At 44.8% G+C, this 24,012-nt stretch overlaps 1 protein-coding gene across 6 annotated transcripts in view; it reads right to left on the reverse strand.

The window, feature by feature from the left end:
- Positions 1-24,012, reverse strand: part of PTK2 (protein tyrosine kinase 2) — a 251,006-nt gene that overhangs the window by 63,365 nt on the left and 163,629 nt on the right. For all 6 annotated transcript variants that reach the window (XM_081258095.1, XM_081258093.1, XM_081258091.1 and 3 more), the window contains 3 exons: positions 8,794-8,850; positions 6,284-6,381; positions 1,100-1,184 (listed from right to left, as the gene is read on the reverse strand). In XM_081258095.1, coding sequence (XP_081114221.1) covers positions 1,100-1,184; positions 6,284-6,381; positions 8,794-8,850 — 240 coding nt within the window. The remainder of the gene's footprint in view (positions 1-1,099; positions 1,185-6,283; positions 6,382-8,793; positions 8,851-24,012) is intronic.

The raw sequence follows: 24,012 nt of genomic DNA on the forward strand, positions 1-24,012 counted from the left end.
TCGGTGATAAATGTTTTTGAAATTCAATGTACATGTGATGAAGGACACCAAGACTCATCCACACGACCAGTGGCTACTGAGTGCCTTCTATGAGTTAAGCCCTGTGCTGTCTCTGGGTCTGAGCGGTGAGCAGAAGAGAGACGTTCCTTGCCCCACTGGGGCTTAAAGTCTAGAGGGAGACAGAGACAAGAGTAACTTTTAAACAATGTGTGTGTGTGTGTGTGTGTGTGTGTATACATATATATGTTTGTTTGTTTATTTTGGCTGCACCCGGTCTTAGCTGCAGCATGTGGGATCTTTGTTGTGGCATGCAGGATCTTTTTTTTTTTTTTTCCTTAGTGGCGGCATGCGGACTCTTAGTTGTGGCATGCATGTGGGATCTAGTTCCCGGATCAGGGATGGAACCCGGGTCCCCTGCACTGGGAGCACAGTCTTACCCACTGGACCGCCAGGGAAGTCCCTAGACAATGTATATTTAATTATGGACACTTAGGAAGGGAAAGAGCAGGGCCCTGTGACAAAGCCTCCTAAGGAGACACTATTAAAGTATGTGGTCAGAAGGGACAAGCCGAACGGAAGCAGGAAAACGACCCAGCTTGAGGGCAGGTGGGAAAGAGCCTGATGCATGCAAACGGGCAGGACCAGATCCTGGCTCTCCGAGGGTCTGCACTCAGGAGAGAGGACCCATCACACGCAACTCTCCACAGCAGCCCCCTCAGGATGGGCAGGGCTTCCTCTCCCTCACTCATCCGTGGGCTCCATCCCGCAGGGACTGTGTCTGTCCCGCTCACCCCCAACTCCAGGGCCTGCTGGCACCTCTATATATCTGCCCAATGCCAGGGTGAAGACGGCTATGGTGCAAGGTACCGGAGGACGAAGGGACAGGAAGTCAATCTGCCTTTACGTCCCAAACATGACAGCTGACCTGGGAAACTCTGCAGACGCGTGCCTCTACAAATACACATACTAGCTGCATGGCAAGGTAATAAATGTAGTTGTCTCATTAAAACTTAAAACATTATTTTTCTTACATCTTCAGAGACAGTCTGGATTTCACAGAAAGTCAAATGGGGTTCCACAGACATTTCTAGAAACTTACAGGCTTCTTGAAGGAATTTCTCTCTCACGCTGTCCGAAGTACAGTTTTTACATGTTTTAATTGCAACCGCCAAAGCTGGATTCTCCTGTGACGGGGACACATGCAACAAGAGGGTCTCTATGTTAATCAATGGGCACATTGAGGACAGGCTGTTTATTCTGCAACTCTGGATTCTGGATCAGACAGAACCAGAACTGTACAATCTCAAGAGTGAGAGGAACAGTTAAAATCCTCTGCAGAAAAACCCCAGAAAACAGACGTGCATGTAAAACGCTGCAGGCGATTTGTCTGTTCCACAGACATTTCCTCTCCGTAGTGCCGGGCACTCCTGTAGGGGCTTAGGCTGCACCAGTGAACAAGGGCCGGCGACCCCTGTGCTACTCCAGCTGACGTCCCAGAGGAGGATACAGACAAACACGGTGAACGAGACATCCATCGTGGACTGGAGCGGGTTAGAAGGTAACCTCCCCGAGAGGAGAGGAGAACAAAGAACTGCTGGAGGGGAGGGGATGCCGGCCAGGGGCGGAGGGAGGGGTCGGATCTTGTGGCTTCTACCCTAAGTAAGAGGTCCCCCGGAAGGGGAGGTGAGGAAAGGCACCATGGAGGCGGGGGGCACGAAGACAGCGGGCTGGGCGTCGGGGAGGGTGAGTTTGGGTTTCTGGTGAGAGAAGGGGGAGATCAGAAGCCCAGCTCTGGACAAGACAGGCTTGAGATGTCGGTGGGACGGCAGCTCGCCGGCACAGAGGCCCATCTGTTAAACGTCTGAGTTTGGGGCCTTCTGAGAGTCACTAGCAACACAGGACACCTCAATGCAACCACTCTGCTCTGAATGACTTAGTCTTTGTCCTCTGTAACTAGACAGCAAACTTCTAGGACCAGCACCATGAATTCTACCTCTATGTGCATAAGGCTGATTGGTATACCTTAGAAATGACACAAAATACCCATTTTACAGGAGATCTGAATAACAACAGAAACTTCTGTAAGACCATAAGTCATCATCAATCCTGTCAATTCAACTCAAACATTGAACATGGTGCTTTATTAAGATAGTAAAGAAACGCAAGGAAAATACTGCTCTCTAAAAATGCATAGTTTCAAGTGGATGCGAAGCCTGAGATTCCGTGGGCAGCACGTCTACAAAGGGGCGAACGTGGGCAGACCACGTGGCTCGGCCATCAGTCCATGGACTAGGCCCGGTGACGAGTGGCCCCAGGCTGCAGAGGCCGGGGGGTGCCAAGCTGTCAGAGCGGCTGGTCACAGAGACCTGATGCTGGAGAAGAAGATGTCAGTCTACAGCAAGCAAGACCAGAACTGAGCAGAGGGTTCTAAAAGCCTTTTCTAAAAGGGGGCAGATTCGAACACATCTAGGTAACTGCTCACGGCACGATTTTCACGACCTTCTTTAAAACACAAGCAGAGTTTAGGGGACCGAGCAGCTCTTCAGTGTTGAATGAAAATGCCACCCTGGTGTCCACGGGGCCGAGGTGAGGGGTAGGTGACGAGGCTCTGAGTTAGTAACAGCTAGCAGACACTCGAAAGATCTTAACAAGTGAGTCTAGAGAAGGACTGCTCTGGGATGAATTAAGAGAAAACAGATTTAAAGCGTGGTGTTTAAGACTAGGATAATAATGGTGCGAGGGTGCGCAGATGGTCAGCGATGCTCAAATTATAGAAATAAACCTGATAACCGGGCCTACGAAAGAAAGAAAAGCGTGTGCTGGGAGCCTTCAGATACGCCTCGTGCCCACGACTCTCAGAACGAGGGCTGCCCTGCAGCCCCAGGTGCCGGCCCTGCACCCGGCCCAGTCCCCCTCTGCTTGCTTCTCCTCGTCAACCTCCTCCCCGGCTCGGCTCCACCTGGGGTCCCTGCACTGCAGCTCCGCCCTGCCTGGCACACTCCCCACGGGGAGCTCAGGGGCTGTCCCTCCTTGCTCACGTGTCAGCATCTCACGGGAAGAGGGCCCTGACCTCCCCAAGCCCAGGCTTTGTTTTTCTCGGGCAACAGATGCCCCACTTGATACTCTGTGTTTGCTTCTGCCTGTCCCCTCGTGCCTCAGATAGAACTTAAGGTCTGTGAGAGCAGGAACTCTGACCGTTTTGTTCATTACAATGTCCCCACCACCGAGCTGCCACTTGGGGGACGACTGACAAATAATTGCTAAAAGAATTCACTGAATCTCAAATAACGTAACCAGTGCTGGGTTCTTGCCCATGAAATCTATGCTGAGTTACATTTGACCAATTATTCAGAATCCCTGATAAAATGTTATTACATCTTACAGAACACTAAAGAGCATAATCTGGAAGAAGGATTTTTAACAGAAACCTAGAGAAATGGATTGGCTATAAAATTAGACTCCCACATGAAAAACAAAATGAACAAGCATTCACATACGATGTGTATCAGAAAGACATTCAACAAAAAAAGTGAACGCTGATATTTTCCTGGAGGCTGGGATTCATTCAACAAATACTTAGTAAACACTATGGATATTTAAAAATTTTTTTCTCTTGTATTTTTACAACTAAAATGAATTACTTAGAAGTAAATGAAATAAAGTCTATCAGCCCTGCCGTTAGCTGTGTGATCCTGGTAAGTCCCTGTACTCCAGGAACTTCAGAATGCTTGCTATTAAGAATTTTAGAGATGTAAGGAAGCTCAGAGACCACTGGGTTCAAGTCCAATAACTTAGATCAAGAAGCCTCACCTCCCTTACATCTCACAGTCAGGTAGATCCAGGTCTAAGATTTAGGTCTTCTGATCAAATTTAGATCCAGGGCTCTTTCTAATGCATTTTGCCTCAAGAGCAGAGTTAAGAGAATTAAGAAGATAAACAATACAGATATAGTAAAAAAAAAAAAAAAGAAAAAATTGGAAAAGGAGATAATGGATAAAAATATATAATAAATGATATAGTTTTATATAAGTATAAGGGTAAAGACTTTCAAAACTGAACTTTAAAAGAACAGAATCTCTAACAACAATTATCTATTTTCCTCCAAGGAAAGACTTTTACAGTCCTCTAGTTATAAAAGTAATGATCAGTGTATCCCCAGTGCATGTGTAAAGGATATGGAAAATCGATAGATAAGGAGACACAGGGGGAAAAAATGCCATTTGCAGTTTCCATATCAGGGGGTCACAAAAGGTCAATCATCTGTGCTATTATATCCCTACTAAAGCCATCTCTGTTCACTGTCATTATTCTAGTTAAAAATAGTTTCTTGAACATGTATGTACTGTTATTTTAAACTGTCATTTAAAAATTACTGATCTAATAAAAAAAAGACATACAACAGCAAGCGTTGGTCAGGGTGTGGAGAAATGGGCAACCTCACACATTGCTGCTAGGAACTGAAACTGGGGCAGTTTCTTTGGAAAAAAGCTTAGCAGGTCGGCAGAAAGTTAAACAGTTGCTAGATGACCCAGCAATTCCACTCCTAGACATACATACTCAAGAGAAGCGAAAACTATGTTCACACAAAAACTTGCACACGAGTGTTCATAGCAGCATTGTGCATAACAGCCAAAAAGTGGTAATAACCCCAATGACCATCAACTGATGACTGGAGAAACAGAAAGTGGTCTATCCATACAATGGGATGTTATTTGGCCATAAAAAGAAATGAAGTACTGACACAGGCTACCACGTGGATGAACCTGACAACATTATGCTAATGGAAAGAAACCAATCACACAAGGCCACACACTGTATGATTTCACTTATATGAAATGTCCAGAACAGGCAACTCTAGAGAAAGAGAAAGCAAACTGGTGATTGGCAAGGGCTGGGGAGAGGGTGGAATGGGAAGTGACTGCTAATGGGTATGGGGCTTCTTTTGTCTTTTCTTTCTTTTAAACTGAAGTATAGTTGATTTATAATATTATATCAGTTTAAGGTGTACAACATAGTGATTCAAAATTTTTATAGATTATATTCCATTTAAAGTTATTATAAAAAAGGTTATCATATAATATTGACTATATTCCCTGTGCTGTACAATATATTCCTGTTGCTTATTTATTTTATACATAGTAGAGTACACCTCTTAATCCCGTACCTATCGTGCCCCTCCCCGCATCCGCTTTCCCCACTGGTAACCACTAGTTTGTTCTCTATGTCTACGAGTCTGTTTCTGTTTTGTTACACTGGTTCATTTCTTTTATTTTTTAGATTCCACATATAAGTGATAACATAACAGTATTTGTCTTTCTCTGTTTGACTTATTTCACTAAGCATAATACCCTCCAGGTCCATCCATGGTGTTGCAAATGGCAAAATTTCATTCTTTATTATGGCTGGATAATATTCCATTGTATACATATACATACCATATCTTCTTTATCCATTCATCTGTTGATGGACACTTAGGATGCTTCCATGTCTTGGCTATTGTAAATAATACTACTATGAACACTGGGGTGCGTGTATCTTTTCAAATTAGCGTTTTTGTTTTCTTTGGATACATACCCGGGAGTGGAACTGCTGGATCATATGGTAGTTCTATTTTTACTTTTTTGAAGAACCTCCATACTGTTTTCCACAGTGGCTGCACCAATTTACATTCCTACCATCAGTGTACAAGGCTTCCCTCTTCTCCACATCCTCGCCAAGGTATGGGGTTTCTTTTGAGGTAAAGAAAATGTTCCAAAATTGACTGTGGTGATGGCCGTACAACTCTGTGAATATATACTAAATAACCACTGAATTGTGCACTTTAACAGAGTGAATTCCATAGTATGAGAACTATATCTCAATGAGATGATTCTTAAATAAATCATTTAAAAAATTCACTGATCTCTTTTGGAGGGCAACTTGGGGCAAATTAATGTTCTTTTCTTGAAAATGCAGGTAATTGGGAATGCTCGCTACTGCTGTTGACTTTGCATCTATTTGTTATCTATTTGTCAGCTGCACCCAAGGGAACAATCATCTATGGAATCCATTACTGATGACAGAGGCTGGATGAAAGACTAAAACGAATAAAAGACCCAGCTCTCAGGAGCTAATTTTGCCAGTTTTTGGTTTCTGAATACAGCAAGTGAGTGGACATACGTGATAAGCTTTATGAAGGACAACTGCAAACACCCTGAAGAACTAAGGACCCATGAAGACGAACAGGAGCAGCCTACACGTAAGCAGTCACAGCTCGGGCTGCTGGCTGTCTGACAGGACTCACCGGGCTTGTGTAAGCGCCTTGGTGCACGTCTCCAAACTGGCCCTCTCCAATGCACCGTCCGAGTTCTATTCTTTCTCTCTGAATTTCATAGTCCCTGGCTGCAAAACATGATCCACACACCAGAAGATACTTCAGTGCAACATCCCCAGTGTAGAAAACACTGGACACACTTCATTTCATCATCATCCATGAGTAAAAACTTCACCGGTGGCACATCATTCTATGAAAATGCTTTAAACAGAGTGGAATTCTCTTAAACAGTATCTTTAAAGGAATTTATGTAACTGTTACAGCACTGCTTGAACTACCAAAATGAGGAGTTCTATACAAGGTAGTTTTTTTCATATTTTTGAATGTCTGATTTAGCTGATTATCTATTTGATGGTTTTCTAAATAATTGCTCCAAGTTTATGTATGTTTAATTAATATGATCTATTAGTTCAGGTATTAATATATGAAGGCTAAAAACCAGTTATTTAAAGCAATTATTTTACAAGTAACTAAAGTCTGTAAATATGGAGGGAACAAAAAACTGTCTCATGAGTAGCTTTATAAGTTTAAGAGTTTTCCACTTTATTATAATCCTATCTATATTATTCATGGAGCTAAAAGAGTTTAAAGAGGGAGCTTCTAAAATCTGATTTCAAAATCAGATGACTTGGAATCAAGGTTGAACGTATCACATAATAAATTACGAGTGTTTTATATTTTTGAGAGCGTGTGCCTCAAATTAATGTACTAAATTGTTATGATTTATACAAAACCAATTATTTACGAGGCTGTTGAGGCACATGGAAAGAAAATACCCACTAGGAACCTAGTGGATGATTCTAATCCAATTAACTACTTGATATTTTGATTTCTTCTAATTTGTCAAATTATAAACCATACAGAAAATTCAACCTAAATTTTAGATGGTTATTTTCCTCTTTAAAATCACTTTAGCTAGTAGTTCCATTGATTTAACAGCATGAGTAAACCAATGAAAAAATTTAAAAATAAAAGTTAACTGAAAACTGAAACATCCCGTTATCATTCCATGGGTTGCAATTGCAAGCAAATGCAGTTATTTTAAAGGAATCCTGTTACCTTCATCTATTCCATAGCTTTCTGTATTGCAATTAAGAGAGAAAAAAATTGAAGACCTTGCTTAGAAATAACTAATAGCAATTAGGTTAACAACAGCAAACTCGGAGAGTACGTTTCAATATTTAATTTCTTAAATATTTTGACCACCAACACGGGTCAAAAAAGAGGACCAAACACAAGTAACAACGCAAGTAATATCCTCAAGTTAACTCAGTGTGATATACAATGCTTTACATTTCTATCCCATAAATTCCTATATGATAACCCATATTTGTGGGGTTTGGATAAAAGTTAGCCATGTTGGATATTTACCACTCAACTATGAAAATATACGAATAAAAATTTGGATACTCCACAGGAATGTGCAAATGACTAAATGGCTAACCCAAACTTTAAACCTAAATTTAAACATTTTTCCAAATTGCAAGTCAAAGTAAACACATTTAAGTTTCAGCTCTTGCCTCTGTTTCAAATCACTAACCTGGGACCTCTTGAAAGGAGGGCCCACCCAGGATAATGTTTGCCTGAGAGGGCTGGGCTGTTTCTCTTTATTTTGGTAACTCTCCTCAATGCATATGGTAAATCTATTGAGAACAACTTTTAAAATATTTACACAACAGGGTAAAGCACCTGAAACATTTATTTTACAAATACATGGAGCTCTACTGAAACCAGGACATCAGCTGTTGAATTATCAGGCCTCTGAGGCTGTAAGGTGGACTCCTAATTGGGCCTCTTTAAGAGGTAGGGTTAACTTTTAATTTTAACCTGAGTGAAATTCCAAGGTTGTCTGCAACTCAAGAGCTGTGACTATATACACCCCACCACAAGGGCTAGGGCTCCCAGACTCTCGTCACCAGCAAGCTGCACAGCAGAGAGAAGCAGAGGGTGACACTGCTGGGCTGCTGGGGGGGGGTGGTCAGTGAAGAGCCCTTCTCTCCCCACACCTCCAACTCGGAGCTGGACAGACTGGACGCGGGATGCTCTTTGTAATTGCTTAGTCAAGGGCAATAAAAAAATGAAAGTTCAAAGGGGAAATGCAATTCATGAAATGTGTGCATTCAAAGAGCTGTATGTATGTGTGAGTATACATATTTAACTTTAAATACTAATTTCCTACAGAGAGGAAATGCTCTAATCATTAAAGGTTATATTATCATAGAGCCAGAAAACAAGATTACAAAAACCCCATAAGTGAACTGACTTATTATAGATATTTGAGTTTCAGGCTTCCGACCTGGCAGTAGGCACATACAATACAGAATTCTAAAGGCTGAAAAGAATATTTCTGTTATGAACTCAATAAAGTCTTAAAAGTAGTTCTAAAAGGACAATAAAGACCTAAACCGTTTAAACACGAGATATTTAAAAGTTAAATATCTGTCAGCTCTGCACGAGAACAAAATCAGAAGTCTACTCACTCGAGGGCATGGTGTAGGTGTCTTCTTCATCGATAATTTCAGCATAGTCGTCTGTTTCTGTAGGAAAGCAAACAGGTTAAATATTCAACCCCCTGGCCTTTAATATAATTTGAAAAGGCAAAATGATCTGCCTAAACCCCCTACCATGCTGACATTATTCTTAAAACACTATTACTCAATTTTTGCTCACACATGAGTCATTTATGGAAATAAAAGTGACATCATGGTCCAACATGTCATAAAACACAGACTTGTTCCTCAGAGAGCAAAGAGACTAACAGAGAAAGCCCTTGTGGAAAACAGAAAGACATGAAACGACTGTTTGCACGATTCAAACCCACCAAGCGGTACTGACTGCAAAGCTCTCCCTCAACTACACCAAATACACGTTTAAAACCACACCGCTGTCCACCGGGATTTCTCCAAGCAAGACCGGTACCTCCAGAACACAGCTTAGATTTCATTCATAGTTAGACTCCACAGCATAGTCTGGATGTTCTCCTTTAGAAAACAAAACGGCAGGCTGACTTTTTTTTTTTTTTTTTTGTGGAACGCGGGCCTCTCATTGTTGTGGCCTCTCCCGTTGCGGAGCACAGGCTCCGGACGCGCAGGCTCAGCAGCCATGGCTCACGGGCCCAGCCGCTCCGTGGCATGTGGGATCTTCCCAGACCGGGGCAGGAACCCGTGTCCCCTGCATCGGCAGGCGGACTCTCAACCACTGCGCCACCAGGGAAGCCCCAGGCTGACTTTTGAGGAGATTAACTGGGCTAACTTACTTCATTTGTTCAGGGTGAAAGCAACCCAGGAATTTCTCTCTTGTAACTTTTCACTCAGATATTTAAACAGTATGCATTAATGTCAAAAGGGTAAAAGGTGTGCCAAAGAGAATAAAATGAGAACAAACAGCATATTGAAACGAGCTCTTTTCAGACGTAATGTCAAGGAGTTCCAATGTTTCCACTAATTCCTTTGAGGAATGCAGCAACTTAAAGACCCACCACCATATCAGTGGGGGGAAACCCCTTTTGTAGAAAACACCCACTCACTTGGATAACAGTTACACTGAAAAATCACTCAGGTCTTGTCTGTCATCCTCTTTCTGGAAGTAGCTCTACGCACAAGGGTTTATTAGGCTGATGGGCCAGGAAAGGACGGGCAGTACTTCCTGAATTATCATCTGAAGAGAGATTGTTTTCAAAATTTAACCCCAGAGAAACTAAAAGCTAAAGAACTAAAAGTTCTTTCTTCTGTGCTGCCGTTATTACTCCATTCAGATATTAAAATTATAGAAACCAAAGAAAATAGAGACTACATATAGTTTACGGTCTCTAGATATCAACTGTTCTACGTACTGCTATGGTAACAATTGAGACCAAATCTAAGAGCAACTGGAAGAATTCATTTCTTTCTTCTTCTTCTTTTTTTTAAAAATTTATTTATTTATTTTTGGCTGCGTTGGGTCTTCGCTGCTGCGCACAGGCTTTCTCTAGCTGTGGCAATCGGGGGCTACTCTTCGTTGCGGTGCGCGGGCTTCTCACCGCGGTGGCTTCTCTTGTTGCGGAGCACGGGCTCTACGCGCGTGGGCTTCAGCAGTTGTGGCCTGCAGGCTCTAGAGCACAGGCTCAGTAGTTGTGGCGCACGGGCTTAGTTGCTCCGTGGCATGTGGGATCTTCCTGGACCAGAGCTCGAACCCGTGTCCCCTGCATTGGCAGGTGGATTCTCAACCACTGAGCCACCAGGGAAGCCCAAGAATTCACTTCTTGATTTGTAATCATCATTAAAAGTGATTAAAGTAAAAACAAATTCGACTGGCAGAATGTAAAGTCAATAAATTGGTTCTCCTTTAGACAGTTAGCAAATGTTACCTGTTTGTAAGTCCTGTATGCCAGGTGGATAATTTATATTATTCTTACACGTTTATAAGTGATACTACTTTCAGGATTAAAGAAAAAAATTATTTAATCTACCCCCAACCTGACCTTCTTTATTCCTGCATTTCTCCCTCCCATCCTGTTCTCATGACTACCAGAAAGACTGAGTGATGGTTCCCAGGCCGGTAGCCTTGCTGTTGTGTGAGGTGGGATGCGACCTGGGGATGGAGGTGGTGCCGAGGCTAAGGCCCCACAGACGGACACTCAAGCCACTCACTCTGTCTGCAGTCGGACGAGCTCCCCTCATGCCCCTCCCTCAGAGCACATGCAACTAAGGCTCAATTTCCTGCAACCACAGACCCACCCTTGCTGCCCCCTTTCACACAACGCACACACTCTTAGAGGCCAAACACATAAGCTGACCCTGAGGGGCCGGATTCTGGCAGTGAAACTGCCCCAGATCTCTTGCCTCTGCCGCCCTGCTACCAGATTTGCTCCGGAATCTTCCAACAACCCCTGCACCTGGCTCTCAGCTCTACTAAGGAGATATCGGGGACCCATCAACTCTGCGGGCACCAAAGTTACCCAAGGCTGTTGGGGTCACTGACCGCCTGTCCCACCGTCTCTGTGGGTAATGGTATCTGCCACCTGAGTGTCACCTGTTCAGAGACACATCCTCACCCCCATCACTCTCGATCACGTTGCCTGACATGTTCTGCTCGGGGCCCATCACTACCAACCCTCTGACGGTCCTCTGGTTCCCTGTCAACCGCGTGCTCCCATCCAGAGCAGAGCCCCCAGGGCAGTGGGCCCTGCTGTATGTACCTTGTTTACTGCTGTGTTCTCAGCGTCCAAACCAGGGCCGGCCTGGGAGGCACCCAGTAAGCACTTGCTGAACAAAAGGGAGGAGTGCCCTTCAACAGTGCAGGAGGGGACGGCGCTCCCCGTGACCCAGAGGCGAGGAAGCCAGGCCAGCCACAGCTGCGTGTCTGGGCGCTGCTCCACCCCAGAAGCCGCCGAACCTGTCTGCGCTTCAGCTGTGCCCTCAGGTGCCCAATGAGAGCACGTCCACCTGGTGGGGCCGTCGTGAGCATTACAGAGATGCACGTGAAGTTGTGGTGCGGCCCTGCACAGGACAGGTGACAAACAGGTGGGAGGCTCCTTGGTTCCCTCCTTCTGACACCTCTGGAAGGAGCCTTCCTGGTGGGACTGTAAGGGCTTCCCAGATGGCCTCTTCTTATAAAACTCTCAGCAGGGATACCAACTCTGAACCGGCTTCAAGGAGTAAGAATAAAATGACTCATGGATCAGGCTAACACACAAAAGTGATGTGGGAAAAACCAAGTTGCATGCACTTGCATTAATTCACACAATCACAAGAGAAAGCCTGCAGTTTTTTTCTTTCGGTGTCGTGTGAATTCTACAAAAAAACTTTGGGGAGGGGCTTCCCTGGTGGCGCAGTGGTTGAGAATCTGCCTGCCAATGCAGGGGACACGGGTTCGAGCCCTGGTCTGGGAAGATCCCACATGCCGCGGAGCAACTAGGCCCGTGAGCCACAACTACTGAGCCTGCGCGTCTGGAGCCTGTGCTCCACAACAGGAGAGGCCGCGATAGTGAGAGGCCCACGCGCCGCGATGAAGAGTGGCCCCCACTTGCCGCAACTGGAGAAAGCCCTCGCACAGAAACGAAGACCCAACACAGCCAAAAATAAATAAATAAATAATAATAAAAAAAAATTGTGTCCATTTTGATCTCTCTGACGTTTCTCTGTCTCTGCCTCTGTCTCTCTCTTTCTCCATCTCTCTATCTCTCACACACACACACTCAAGATTAAAAACTCATAGGTGTAAACCTGTAAAACTGAAACAACAGTGTTACATCAAGAGAAATGGACATATTATAAAGACTAGTTTAAAAAAAAAAAAAAAAACAACTTTGGGGATTATCCAAGCTCCCTGGGCATTACTCATGACGACACGTGGGTGTGGCTATGGGTACCGTGACGTCACGTGAACAGGGAATTTTTGCTGCTGTTTTCTTCTTGAGTTGGTTCTTATGCAGCAGGGTCAACGCTGTTGAAGGCACGTGGACCTACAAAGGTTTTACTGTAAACTTCTATATAGGGCTTTTCAAGTAGGGATACTCGGCATATTTCTCTAAGAATTCTTGATACTGATTTGGTTCTATCTTCTCTTTTTCTTTCCTGTTTTTTAGGATTATCGGACAGTATGACACTGAGATGAGAGGTACTTTTACATACTCAAGGGCCCCTGAAAAACTGGAGTCCACCCTGAAACCACCTGGCCCCCAAAATAATGACATAAAAGAAGGAAAACATAAAGGAAAAGGAAACAGGTTCAAAGATCTTGTCACAAATAAAGGAAAGCAGCTCTGCATTCTCCACTTGACCAGGACGACAACTAACGGAGCGCTCACCCTAACGCCAGACAGCGTCATAAACAACGACACATGTCATCATTTAACCCTCAGGACCGTCGTACATGGTGGTACTGTTATCATCATCCCCGTTTCCCAGGCAGGAAGCTGGGGCACCCAGAGGCACCCTGAGTTTCTCGCGGTCCCCAGCCACTCAGCGGTGGCGGGCAGTGCGAGCGGCGCTCCAGCAGAGCTCCTGGGCCGCCGTGCTCTGTGCTTCGTTCTTTCCTATCTCCCAAGACGCTTCTGGGGACTTTTATTTGTGAGACCAGATACCTGATGCTTTGAAACCTCGGAGTGTTCCCCTAAGGACATTTTGGGACTTCACCCCCAACATGGGCATCCCTGGAAGGCTTATCTGGGCCTGTGCACTTGGGAGACAATTCTAGGACCATGAGTCAAATATTTCAAAGTAAACATTTTGAAAAATGGATGGAGACTTCTGAAACCTTGGATAACACTGTAATTTGAAAGGTCTGGTATCACAATACGTGGTAAAATAAAAATGAGGGGAAGACACAAAACCAGAAACCGACAGCTCAGAAGTTAGGAGAGAAAGGTACAAAGTTCTCATTTTAAAACAAGGTAAAAGAGGCCTAGTGAAGTCACTACTGAAACCAGTGACACACGCCTGTCGTGCTCCGTCACGCAAAGAGCCTGAAGCCTCCGGAGTCACCGTGAAAGGGTCAGTTTCGAGCTGGAGAGGGACAGAGCAGTGGACGCTCGGCTGTAAACAAGAGGAAGTGCACCGGAGCCTGCAGGCCCACAGAGCTCTCAGGAGCCGACCACTCCCAGCGGGGAAGCGGGGGCGCCCGGTGATTCCCTCTCCTCCTCCACCTGCCCTTCCGGGCCGGACACCAAGCGCTTCTGACGACAGTCTCTGGCCGGCGCCCTGCTGCCCTCAGGAGGCCTGATGAGTCGCCACTCCCAGGGCAACGCGTGCACAGTCACGGGATTGCTCAGCAATTCAGTGGGACCAAGCAACAGCACAGCTTCTCACCCCCCCTGCACACGTGACCCTGCCGTGAGCCCTGGAGGTGGTGACCGGCTTGGGGGGGCAGGGTCAGGAGGGCTTTCAGGAAGCCAGGAAGGGCCCCGCTGTGCTCTGTGACCTGCACCGGGGTCGGCAAGCTTTTTCTGCAAAAGGTCTGACAGTATGTATCTTAGACTTCACTGCTCACAAAGTCTCCACTGCAACCACCGAACTCTGCTGCTGAGATCGCAGGGGTGAGCAGACACGTCATGAGTGAACGCGTCACTATGTTCCAGCAAAACTTTACTGATGGGCACAGAAACTTGAATTTCACATAGTTTTGATGCCAGGTACTATTCTTTGATCTTACCCCCAACCACTAAAAACTGTAATAATCGTTCTTAGTTCAAGGAGCAATACAAAAACAGAGGTGAGCCGTATTTGGCCCACAGGCCTTAGTTTGTGGAAGTCTCAGCTTATTCACCTGTAAAATGGGGATAATAATACTCACCTAATTCAAATGGGAAATTCAAATGCGGGGAAAATGCACAATGTTTTCTTTAGATAAATAATGTGGTAATAACCACTTGTTAATACACATTTGTTGAAATTTTTAGGCTTTCACAGTAATCCTTACAACAACCATCAAGGCCTTTTACAGATGAAGACTCCAGAGATGAAGTGCTTTGCTCAAGGTCACCCAACTGGCCAGCTGGTGACAGGACGGGGCGAGGCTGGAGCCTGGGACCTGACCACTCACCCAGCAGCCCTGGACTGGTCACCAGTGTCCTCACCCGCAGGACAGTGAGGAGAACCCCAATCATGTTCTGAACCCCTGCCGGGAGACTCGCTGGTGAAGGGCACGCACGTGGCGGGGGGGGGCTCCACACACATCGGGGGCGCCCACCCAGCAACTACCAAGGAGTCGGCTTGGAAACGAGGCTCAGAGCTTCGAGCTGGAAGTCCCAGGAGGCAAGGCGCTTTCCAAGTCACATTTAGTCCAGACCTCTCACTGCAAGCACTTTGCTCATGGTGCTCAAGTCGTCAACCAGACACACACGCAAGCACAGATGGACTCTTCAGTGAAAGTATTCTTTCATTTAATCGTGAGGAAAAATGCAACCCCCCTTAATTTTAGCTTATAAACCTTACTCCTTATCGTAAGAGTACAAAGCTTCGTGCAGGCAGTACACAAAGGAAATGGAAAACAAGACACTACACATGACTTCTAAATTTCTAGTTTATGAAAGTGATAACCTCAGCTGCCTGAAAAATACTCATTATCACTCCTGCTGATAGTTCTCTAATTATTTTAGTCTGTTTGACTCTCAAAAATCACTTTTCCTTCTTTCCTTTCCACTACCTCACTCCCAAACTAAAAATTACTATATACGTATGTGCGGAGGAGTGTGCAAATTTCTCCCATTTACTGCTGAATGATACCATTTTGACAATTTTTCTTCACCTCTAAAATTCGCTGTGAATAGATACAACTTGAATTTACCACTGAGACGTGGTAAAGAAACTGACAGTTACCCTTCCCATGTCAAAGCCCTGAATAATTCTGAAGAGATCACTGACTCACACCATGGTTTCTTCATACTTGTTTTGTTGGATCAAAGCCACATTTTGCCTTTCATTAAATACTGAATGATATTTATATCCATAAATAATTATATTAGTAACACAAACATGAAAATAAATATTACCGTCCCCACTAATTTCATCTGCAGATCCGGGTGGCATGCAAAGAAAGGGGGAGGAGAGAGAGAGGGGAGGGGGGAGGGGAGGGGAGGGGGGAGAGAGGGAAAACGCTATTAAAATGACAAGCAAATCAAAGTGTAAGGAAAACACAAAAATTACCCCCCCCAGTCTAATTCAAAAGATAAAAGAAAGATCATAGGAGTTAGCATGTTTACTTAAGGGCATTAATGCAAGTTTTAAGCGGTCCACACATTACCCCAAGTAAATAGCAGTTTAAGTGCGTTTCTGCCGCATTAAGCAAAACTGATTTGATTGCTTCTCACAGTTAAATGTTAAAAAATGACTCTACTTTCCTCAAAAGGAATTTGTATCCTCTTAGAAATGAAAACCATGGGTCATTAATGTGTACCCCACACAATAAGCAGGGAACAGCCCTCAGCAAGCCTCCCCAGGATTCCAGCCTCTCTAAAGAAGCTTAAGGAGTACAGCACCTGAGGCTCTGCTGGCGAGCTTCCACTTACATTTATACAGTTTGTAGAAATGACTCTTCCAATTGTTACAGATAATCTTCCCTTTGCTAGAAAACGCCCCCCCCCCACCGTGGCCTCTGCTCTGCAGCACCCTGAGTATCTGCCCCCGAGGCAGGAAAGGCAGACCCCTGGGGCTCACTCGGACCATCCTTCTCCATTAATCGCATGCCAGGTCAGGAAACACACGAGGCAAAGGTACCTGCCGGCCCCTTTGGTAAAACACTAAGATCCCACAGGGGAAACCAGGAAGCGACTTCTCGCCCTGTCATGCATTTAAAAACCAGCAAACAGGCAAACAGTCTTCTATGAGGCGAGCACACCCGCTCAGGATAATCTACAAGCATCTGGTTAGGCTGCTGCCTGGGGCGCTGTGGTTAATAAGAGTCTGTGCAAAGATGAGTGCAGTACCCGCAGAAGGAGGTTCGTGGGAACAGAAGACCAAAGGGAGAAAGCGCCTAGCTTTCTTAACTTTATGTTGGCAGTGACTGACTCCTTTATAAAGAGGCAGGAGGAGGAAAGAGAAAAACAAACACATTTTAATACAAGAGCAAACTTATATTTTAAGGCATATCTATAAAAACAAATACAAAATTGCAATGCTTTTATGTGACTACTGGCACACTTGATTTCTTCATATAACTGAGTTTTAAGAAACATATTAATATTTTAAAATGCAGTTTTCCCTCTTAGGAAAGATTAGCACTAGACACGGAAACTTTTAGCAAGACATGAAGAGAGTCAGCCAGCTAAACCTTTACAAAGCCAGCCAAGTAAAGGTACAGATACCTTTACAAATAACAAAACTGAAACGAAATGAGACAAACAACAAAGACCGATAAATAATTCGAGATTCTTGTGAACATCTAACAGTCAACCATGAAGAAAAACATTGCAGAAAGCTACCAGATCCTGATTTGTGGAGGAGCTTTGTAAGCACCTTCCCCCAAATCATCAGCAAAGACACAGACCTTAAGTGTACACCTTCAACAAACTGCCTTAACATAAAAAGCATAAGGACATCTGAATACATAGGTTGCAAAGCCCCTCCCCCGCCTACCAGCATCCTTTGTTCATTCACTCTCATTCATGGGCTGCAAACTCACTGGAAAGTCAACTCTCTCTGTATGAGGCACCTGCTGGATGAACAAGCACCCAGGACAGTAGAAGAGAGAAGAAACAACTGCAGTACGCTAAGGGCAAGAGCACACAAGTCAAACTAGAGTCAAAACAAAGGATGTACAACCCTTTAAAATGCAGCGGTGACACCATGTGACAGAAAAGATGCAGTGGGCATGCACAAATGAACTGCAGATCCACGAGGTCCCATCAAGAAAGGTAAGGATTCCAGGTGTGGGCCCAGGGAGAGCAGGGTCAGGATGACGACGGCAACAACTTACGGCCATCAGTTAGGAACAGAAGTGAGAAGAACTGAAACAGACAACGTGGTCACGTTCCCACAGGGTGTGCTGTTATCCCAGCAATGTGCACTGTTCCATCTTCCCCCCTTAGCACACACTCAATTTCCTGTGTGATGACTCCGGAGGGCAGCTCCCTGTGTTTTATTGGTTAAGAACACGAAAACAGTGCCCTGTGCCAGGTGGGATGGAATTCCGGATGGGGTGGAGGGGCAACAGCTACAGGGGTCATGGAGATGAAACAACAACACGGACTGGGGATAAGATAAGAGCATTCTATCAGAGTGGAATTCCCTGGTTTCGGTAATGACACTGTGACTGTCTAAGAGGATGTCCTTGGTCTTAGGAAATGCACACGGAAACATTTATAAGTAAAGGGGCATGCCATGTCTGCAACTTGCTTTCAAATGTTTCAAAAAAAAAAAAAAGAAGAAGAAGACATACAAATGCCCAACAGGCACATGAAAAGATGCTCAACTTTGCTAATTACTAGAGAAATGCAAATCAAAACTACAATGAGGTATATTACCTCACGCTGGCCAGAATGGCCATCACCAAAAAGTCTATAAATAATAAACGCTGGGGAAGGTGTGGAGAAAAAGGAACCCTCCTCCACAGCTGGTGGGAATGTAAATTGATACAGCCACTATGGAGAACAGTACGGAGGTTCCTTAAAAGAATAAAATACAGAACAACCATATGATCCAGCAATCCCACTCCTGGGCATATATCTGGAGAAAACTCTAATTCGAAAAGAGACACGCACCCCAATGTTCATAGCAGCACTATTTACAATAGCCAAGACATGGAAGCAACCTAAATGTCCATCGACAGAGAAATGGATAAAGAAGATGTGGTACATATATACAATGTAATATTACTCAGCCATAAAAAAGAATGAAATAATGCCATTTGCGGCACCATGGATGGACCTAGAGATTATCATACTACACAAAGCAAGTCAGACAGAGAAAGACAAATATTGTATGGTATCACTTATATGTGGGATCTAAAAAATAATACAAATGAATCTACTTACAAAACAAATGGACTCAGACACAGAAAACAAACTTATGATTATCAAAGGGGGATGTGGGGAGATAAGTTCGGAGTACGGGATGCCCAGATACACACTGCTACATATAAAACAGATAAGCCACAAGGACCTACTGTATAGCACAGCAATTATACTCGCTATTTTGTAATAACCTATAATGGAAAATAATCTGCAAAAAAAACCCTGAATCACTTTGTTTTACACCCGAAACTAACAAAATATTGTAAATCTACTATACTTCAATTTTAAAAAAGAAAAAAAAAAAGTAGAGGGAAGGAGAAAGCAAGTGGGCCAAACGACAGACATAGTGAATTTGAGTGAAGAACACATGAGACTTCACTTTACTGTTCTTACGACCCTCCTCTATGTGTGAAATTATGGGAAAATAAAATATACAGAAATCTCTCTTTGGATTCAGATTCTGGCTCCACTCCTCACCCCATGACATTAGGAACGTTACCCGACTTCCGTTTCTGTTTTCCTATGTGTAAACCGAGGCAGTAACAGAAGCCTCCTCAGTAAAGAGATGCGGAGAGGATTCCATGGACTCCCAGGGCCCCCGGCCCAGGACAACCGCCCCGTAAGTGCAAGCTATGCCTACCTTTCAATGTTTTATCTCATTTCTAAACTAAGGTAATGACCATTCTTCATATTAACTTAAAAAGCAAATACTTTTTAAAAAATATAAGCATAATTTTTTTTGAGTAATAACAAGAATATTATCCACACCATTAGAAAAAGTGTTAGGACCCTTCCTTTATCTTATCCAAGATGACTACTTTAATTATGCTTGTGAACACCTACCATGAGCGAACAGCACACTGTGTACGTGCTGGGGCTACAGCAGTGAAACAGGCCCCCCCATTCTTCCCTTGTTGAGCTTACGTTCTGGGTTGGGGAAAGATGATTAAGTGAGTAAACCGTGTGGTACATCAACATGTAAGTGCCATGGAGAAAAAACTCAGAGCAGACGCAGGACAGGAGTGCTTTCTTGTGGGGCTGCACCTCTAAATATGGAAGGAGTCGTTTGCTAAAAGCTTTCCAGAGCAGAGGTGAGCCTGGGGCACTGGCCAAGGAGCAGCAGGGAGGTACGGAGGGGATAGAGGGAGGGGGAGGGCACAGCAAACGTACTTCTCAGTCACCCATTTCTCAGGGCAACTGAACAGCTGATGAACAAAGGCTGTCTTTAGAAGTGTAACAGCGGGGCTTCCCTGGTGGCGCAGTGGTGAAGAATCCACCCGGCAATGCAGGGGACACGGGCTCGAGCCCTGGTCTGGGAAGATCCCACATGCCACGGAGCAACTAAGCCCATGCGCCACAACTACTGGGCCTGTGCTCTGGAGCCTGCAAGCCACAACTACTGAGCCCACAAGCCACAACTACGGAAGCCCGCGCGCCTAGAGCCCGTGCTCCGCAACAAGAGAAGCCACCGCAATGAGAAGCCCGCGCACCGCAACGAAGAGTAGCCCCCGCTCGCCACAAGAGAAAGCCTGTGCGCAGCAACGAAGACCCAACACAGCCAAAAAAAAAAAAAAAAAAAAAAAGAAGTATAACAGTGAAATAAACGAAGATGACATGAATGCACCCGTGGCCATGTTGTGGCCCCGAATGAAATTCCTGCACAAACATCAGTAGCTGCCCGAGCCACGAGGTGAAACACAGACTCTCTGAACCTACGGACCGGCATAACGTCACAGAGGCAGCAGCCAGATGTCACACAGCACCTACACATGGCCTCGTAAACACAAAATCTTTGAGTCCGAATCCGACCAAACTCCTCTCAATCCTAACGACCAGCCTGTAGGTAAGTCAGGAATACAGGGGCTGGAGGGCGACCCGCTCAGCACAGCATCACGGAGTGGCACGTGGCCAGACCCAGAGCGTGGGGCACAGCGTACAGGACGCGATTTCCCTCAACAGATCAACTGCGATCAAGAAAAAAAGAACGGGGGCGGCAGCGCACAGAGACAGGAGGAGACAGGAGACGCAGCCAAGTTCACCCAGCCCTGCTTGTCTGACCCCAGACTGGAGGACACCAAGTGTGAAAACGCCTTAACCAGGGAGTCCGAGCACTGACCGACAGCTGGTATTAAGGAACTACTGTGAAAGTTCTTACAGTGTTGTAATGTTGTTTTTAAAAAGTCTGTATCTTTTAGAAATGTTTACAGAGGAATATGCCTTTGAGGCACTTGAGACCGTCTGTGGGGAGTGTGTGTCTGTGTGGCTGGGGACAGAGGTGAGGTGTGGCTGGTTTTCAGCTGCTGAACCTGGGTGACGAGCCTGGAGGATCGCTACCCAATCTACTCTCTCCGCTTCTGTGTGCGTCTGGAGCTTCCCATGACGAAGAGTTAAAAAGCTAAGAATTCAAAAGCATGACGATATCCACCCATTCACATGGCCTCTTGCTTGTAAAAATATCAAATGCATTTTATCTTGACTCATGCAGTTTGATTTTAACAAATTCCACAATATGATGCAGCCATGACATGCTACTAGAAACCCGTGAGGTCAAATTCCAGAATTTATATTTTATTTATTTATTTATTTTATTTTTTTATTTTTTTTCTTTTTGCGGTATGCGGGCCTCTCACTGTTGTGGCCTCTCCCGTTGCGGAGCACAGGCTCCGGATGCGCAGGCCCAGCGGCCATGGCTCACGGGCCCAGCCGCTCCGCTGCATATGGGATCCTCCCAGACCGGGGCACGAACCCGTATCCCCTGCATCCGCAGGCGGACTCTCAACCACTGCGCCACCAGGGAGGCCCCAGAATTTATATTTTAAAAGTTTCAAGCCTTCCTTTAAAATTTTTCTCTGTGAAGGGGGAAAAAAAAAACCCTGGGTCTTTGGATGTTAGCAATATGTGTTTTTATGTCTAACAAGATGATACTAGGGCTTCTTGTAGTAATAAATTTTAAGAAGATCATTAAAGTTTATTTATTAATGTGTTAATAAGTTTAGCAAGAGGATGAAGACGGTTCATCAGCTAAATAAACCCAGGCACTGGCCATCGCGAAGCACACTTTCATACAGACAAAAATGCACCCTTCTGGCTCAAAGTGCTCTCGTGAGGGCAGCAGCGTGCTGTCCCTTGCTATGCGGAGGCTGTTAGGAGGGGGTGGTCACACTCTAGTCTGGACGCCAAGTCCACAGGACTAAGAGGACGGACCCATGTGGCCTGGAAAGAGTTTCCAGTAGTAAATATCCTCTTTAAATTTCTGTTGTGCTCATGACTGCTCCGATCTCACTCGGGCTCTTTTTCACCTGAAAGTGTCTCAGGCTACTCCCCCCTGGGGGTCCTGCAAGTGTCTGCCTCTCTCCAGGCCTGCAGCTGAGAGGTTCAGTCCAATTCCAGGGTGAGGAACAGGAAGCCATCCGGCTCCGGGTCCTTCTTGGGTGTCATTCTACAACACATGACGTAGATGCTTCAGCACCCATGTGACTCCAGTGTATTCTTCTCAACTCCCTTAGAAGCCAGAGGTGAGGGACATCAGCAAGGAGCGTCCTCAAATCTCCAAAGAGGCAAAGAGAGTTCAGACGCTGTGACAACGGTGCGAGAAGGGGGACTAGGATGAAGGAAGCAGCACAGCGGGCGCGGTGGTGGGGTGGTGGTGATGGTGTATTTTCATGATCACTTCCTTGTTCACGGGCAACACGATCAACCGCCCTGCCCCTACCCGGTCAGAGACAGCTGAACGTCTCTCCTAACGCCAGACTGACTACAGAACGCTAGTCTAGTCGTGGCTGTTGGAATTAAAAGAATTTCCAGTAAGCCAGGTACTATGAACATGTCCAACCCCCAATACGTAAGACTCGGTGCACGTAAAAATCACCAGTAGCATTAATGTGATTAAATCATTTCATAAAGCATATAATTTACAAAAATTAACTTCACATGTACTAGGCGACAATACTCTATTAGGGCACTTAAAAAAAATCCCTAAAAGCTTTCGTTTAAATCAAGCTTTCAGCACACACAGAGACTACCTTCTAAATCAGTGTTATCAAAAGTGAAACTAGGATGTAAACCAGACAAAAAAAACTCTTTCGAACTTCAATACAGGGCAGACTTTTGGATTCCAACAGAACAGTCAGAAATGAGTCAGGACTATGCTATTCCTGATAAATGGGAGAAAAACTACCCTGAAATCAGACTCAGACTCTTCCAAAACTACTCCTCCCTTGTACACACAAACATCTCAAGCTGTCCAATGACTCAGCGTGGTCTAAGGGAAAGGCGACGGGTCTGGAGCCCAGGTCTGGGTTTCCGTCAGGCTCTCGGCCACTGAGGCTATGTGAGCCAGGCCTCGTCACCTCAGCCCGTCTGTAAAGTGGAAACACGAGGAAGACTGTCCCGAGGCTCAAACAAGACAGTGCTTGGGAGCGTGCCTGGCATAATCTCTGAGCCTCATTCACTTGTAAATAACTGTCAGTACTTATATTTACAAAGCAGTGGCAGAGCTGTGAACGAGACCTAGTGTTTCAGAGACTGTGAGAAAAAAAGGGGGAAAAATGCAAATAATTATTATGGACTCTACATATACCACTTTATATTTTACGTTACTTTACAGTTTACAAACTACTTTTGCATATATAAAGTAACTGCTTGATAATAGAAATGCACAGTTTTCCCTAGAAAGAGTCACTTCCCATTTTCACTGTACAAACAGAATGTTTAAATAAATGCAATTAAACTATCCTCTTAGAGTAAAATATTCCAAAATCAGTCTATTGGACCCATCCTAAATGGGTCGGTACGCCCCCACAGTGGGGCCACTTGGGTGGTCAGCCTGTATTCAGTAGAACCCGACTTTACCCAGACATTCAGGGAGCCTCCCTCAGTACTTGTGAATGAGTTGGTCTTGTCATCTCTTCTTTAAACCCTGCACTCAGAGGCTTGGGAATTGCATTTATGTATGTTGAAGCTGATTAGCTGACATGACTCCTTTCTTTTCAACAAATAAAACACGAAACTTCAATCTCAAAAAAAAATTAAAGTACCTGCTTTAGAATTTGTAATGAAGCAGCTTAACGCAAGTAACATTTATTTTGCCAAGTTTATTTTCATTTAGAACAATTTTTAGTCACTAACGTGAGAAACCTAAAGGTAATCTTAAATAACTGGAATGATGTCGCATGATTAACTAAACCAGAAGAATCTGTTATAGAGTAAAAAACAATTTTTTTAAATTTATAATAAATACTGTAAAAGTATCATCACAAAGTGGTGCATTTGA

The sequence above is a fragment of the Mesoplodon bidens genome (assembly GCF_964165515.1).
Source record: "Mesoplodon bidens genome assembly, chromosome: 16".
In the NCBI taxonomy this organism is placed as follows: Eukaryota; Metazoa; Chordata; class Mammalia; order Artiodactyla; family Ziphiidae; genus Mesoplodon; species Mesoplodon bidens.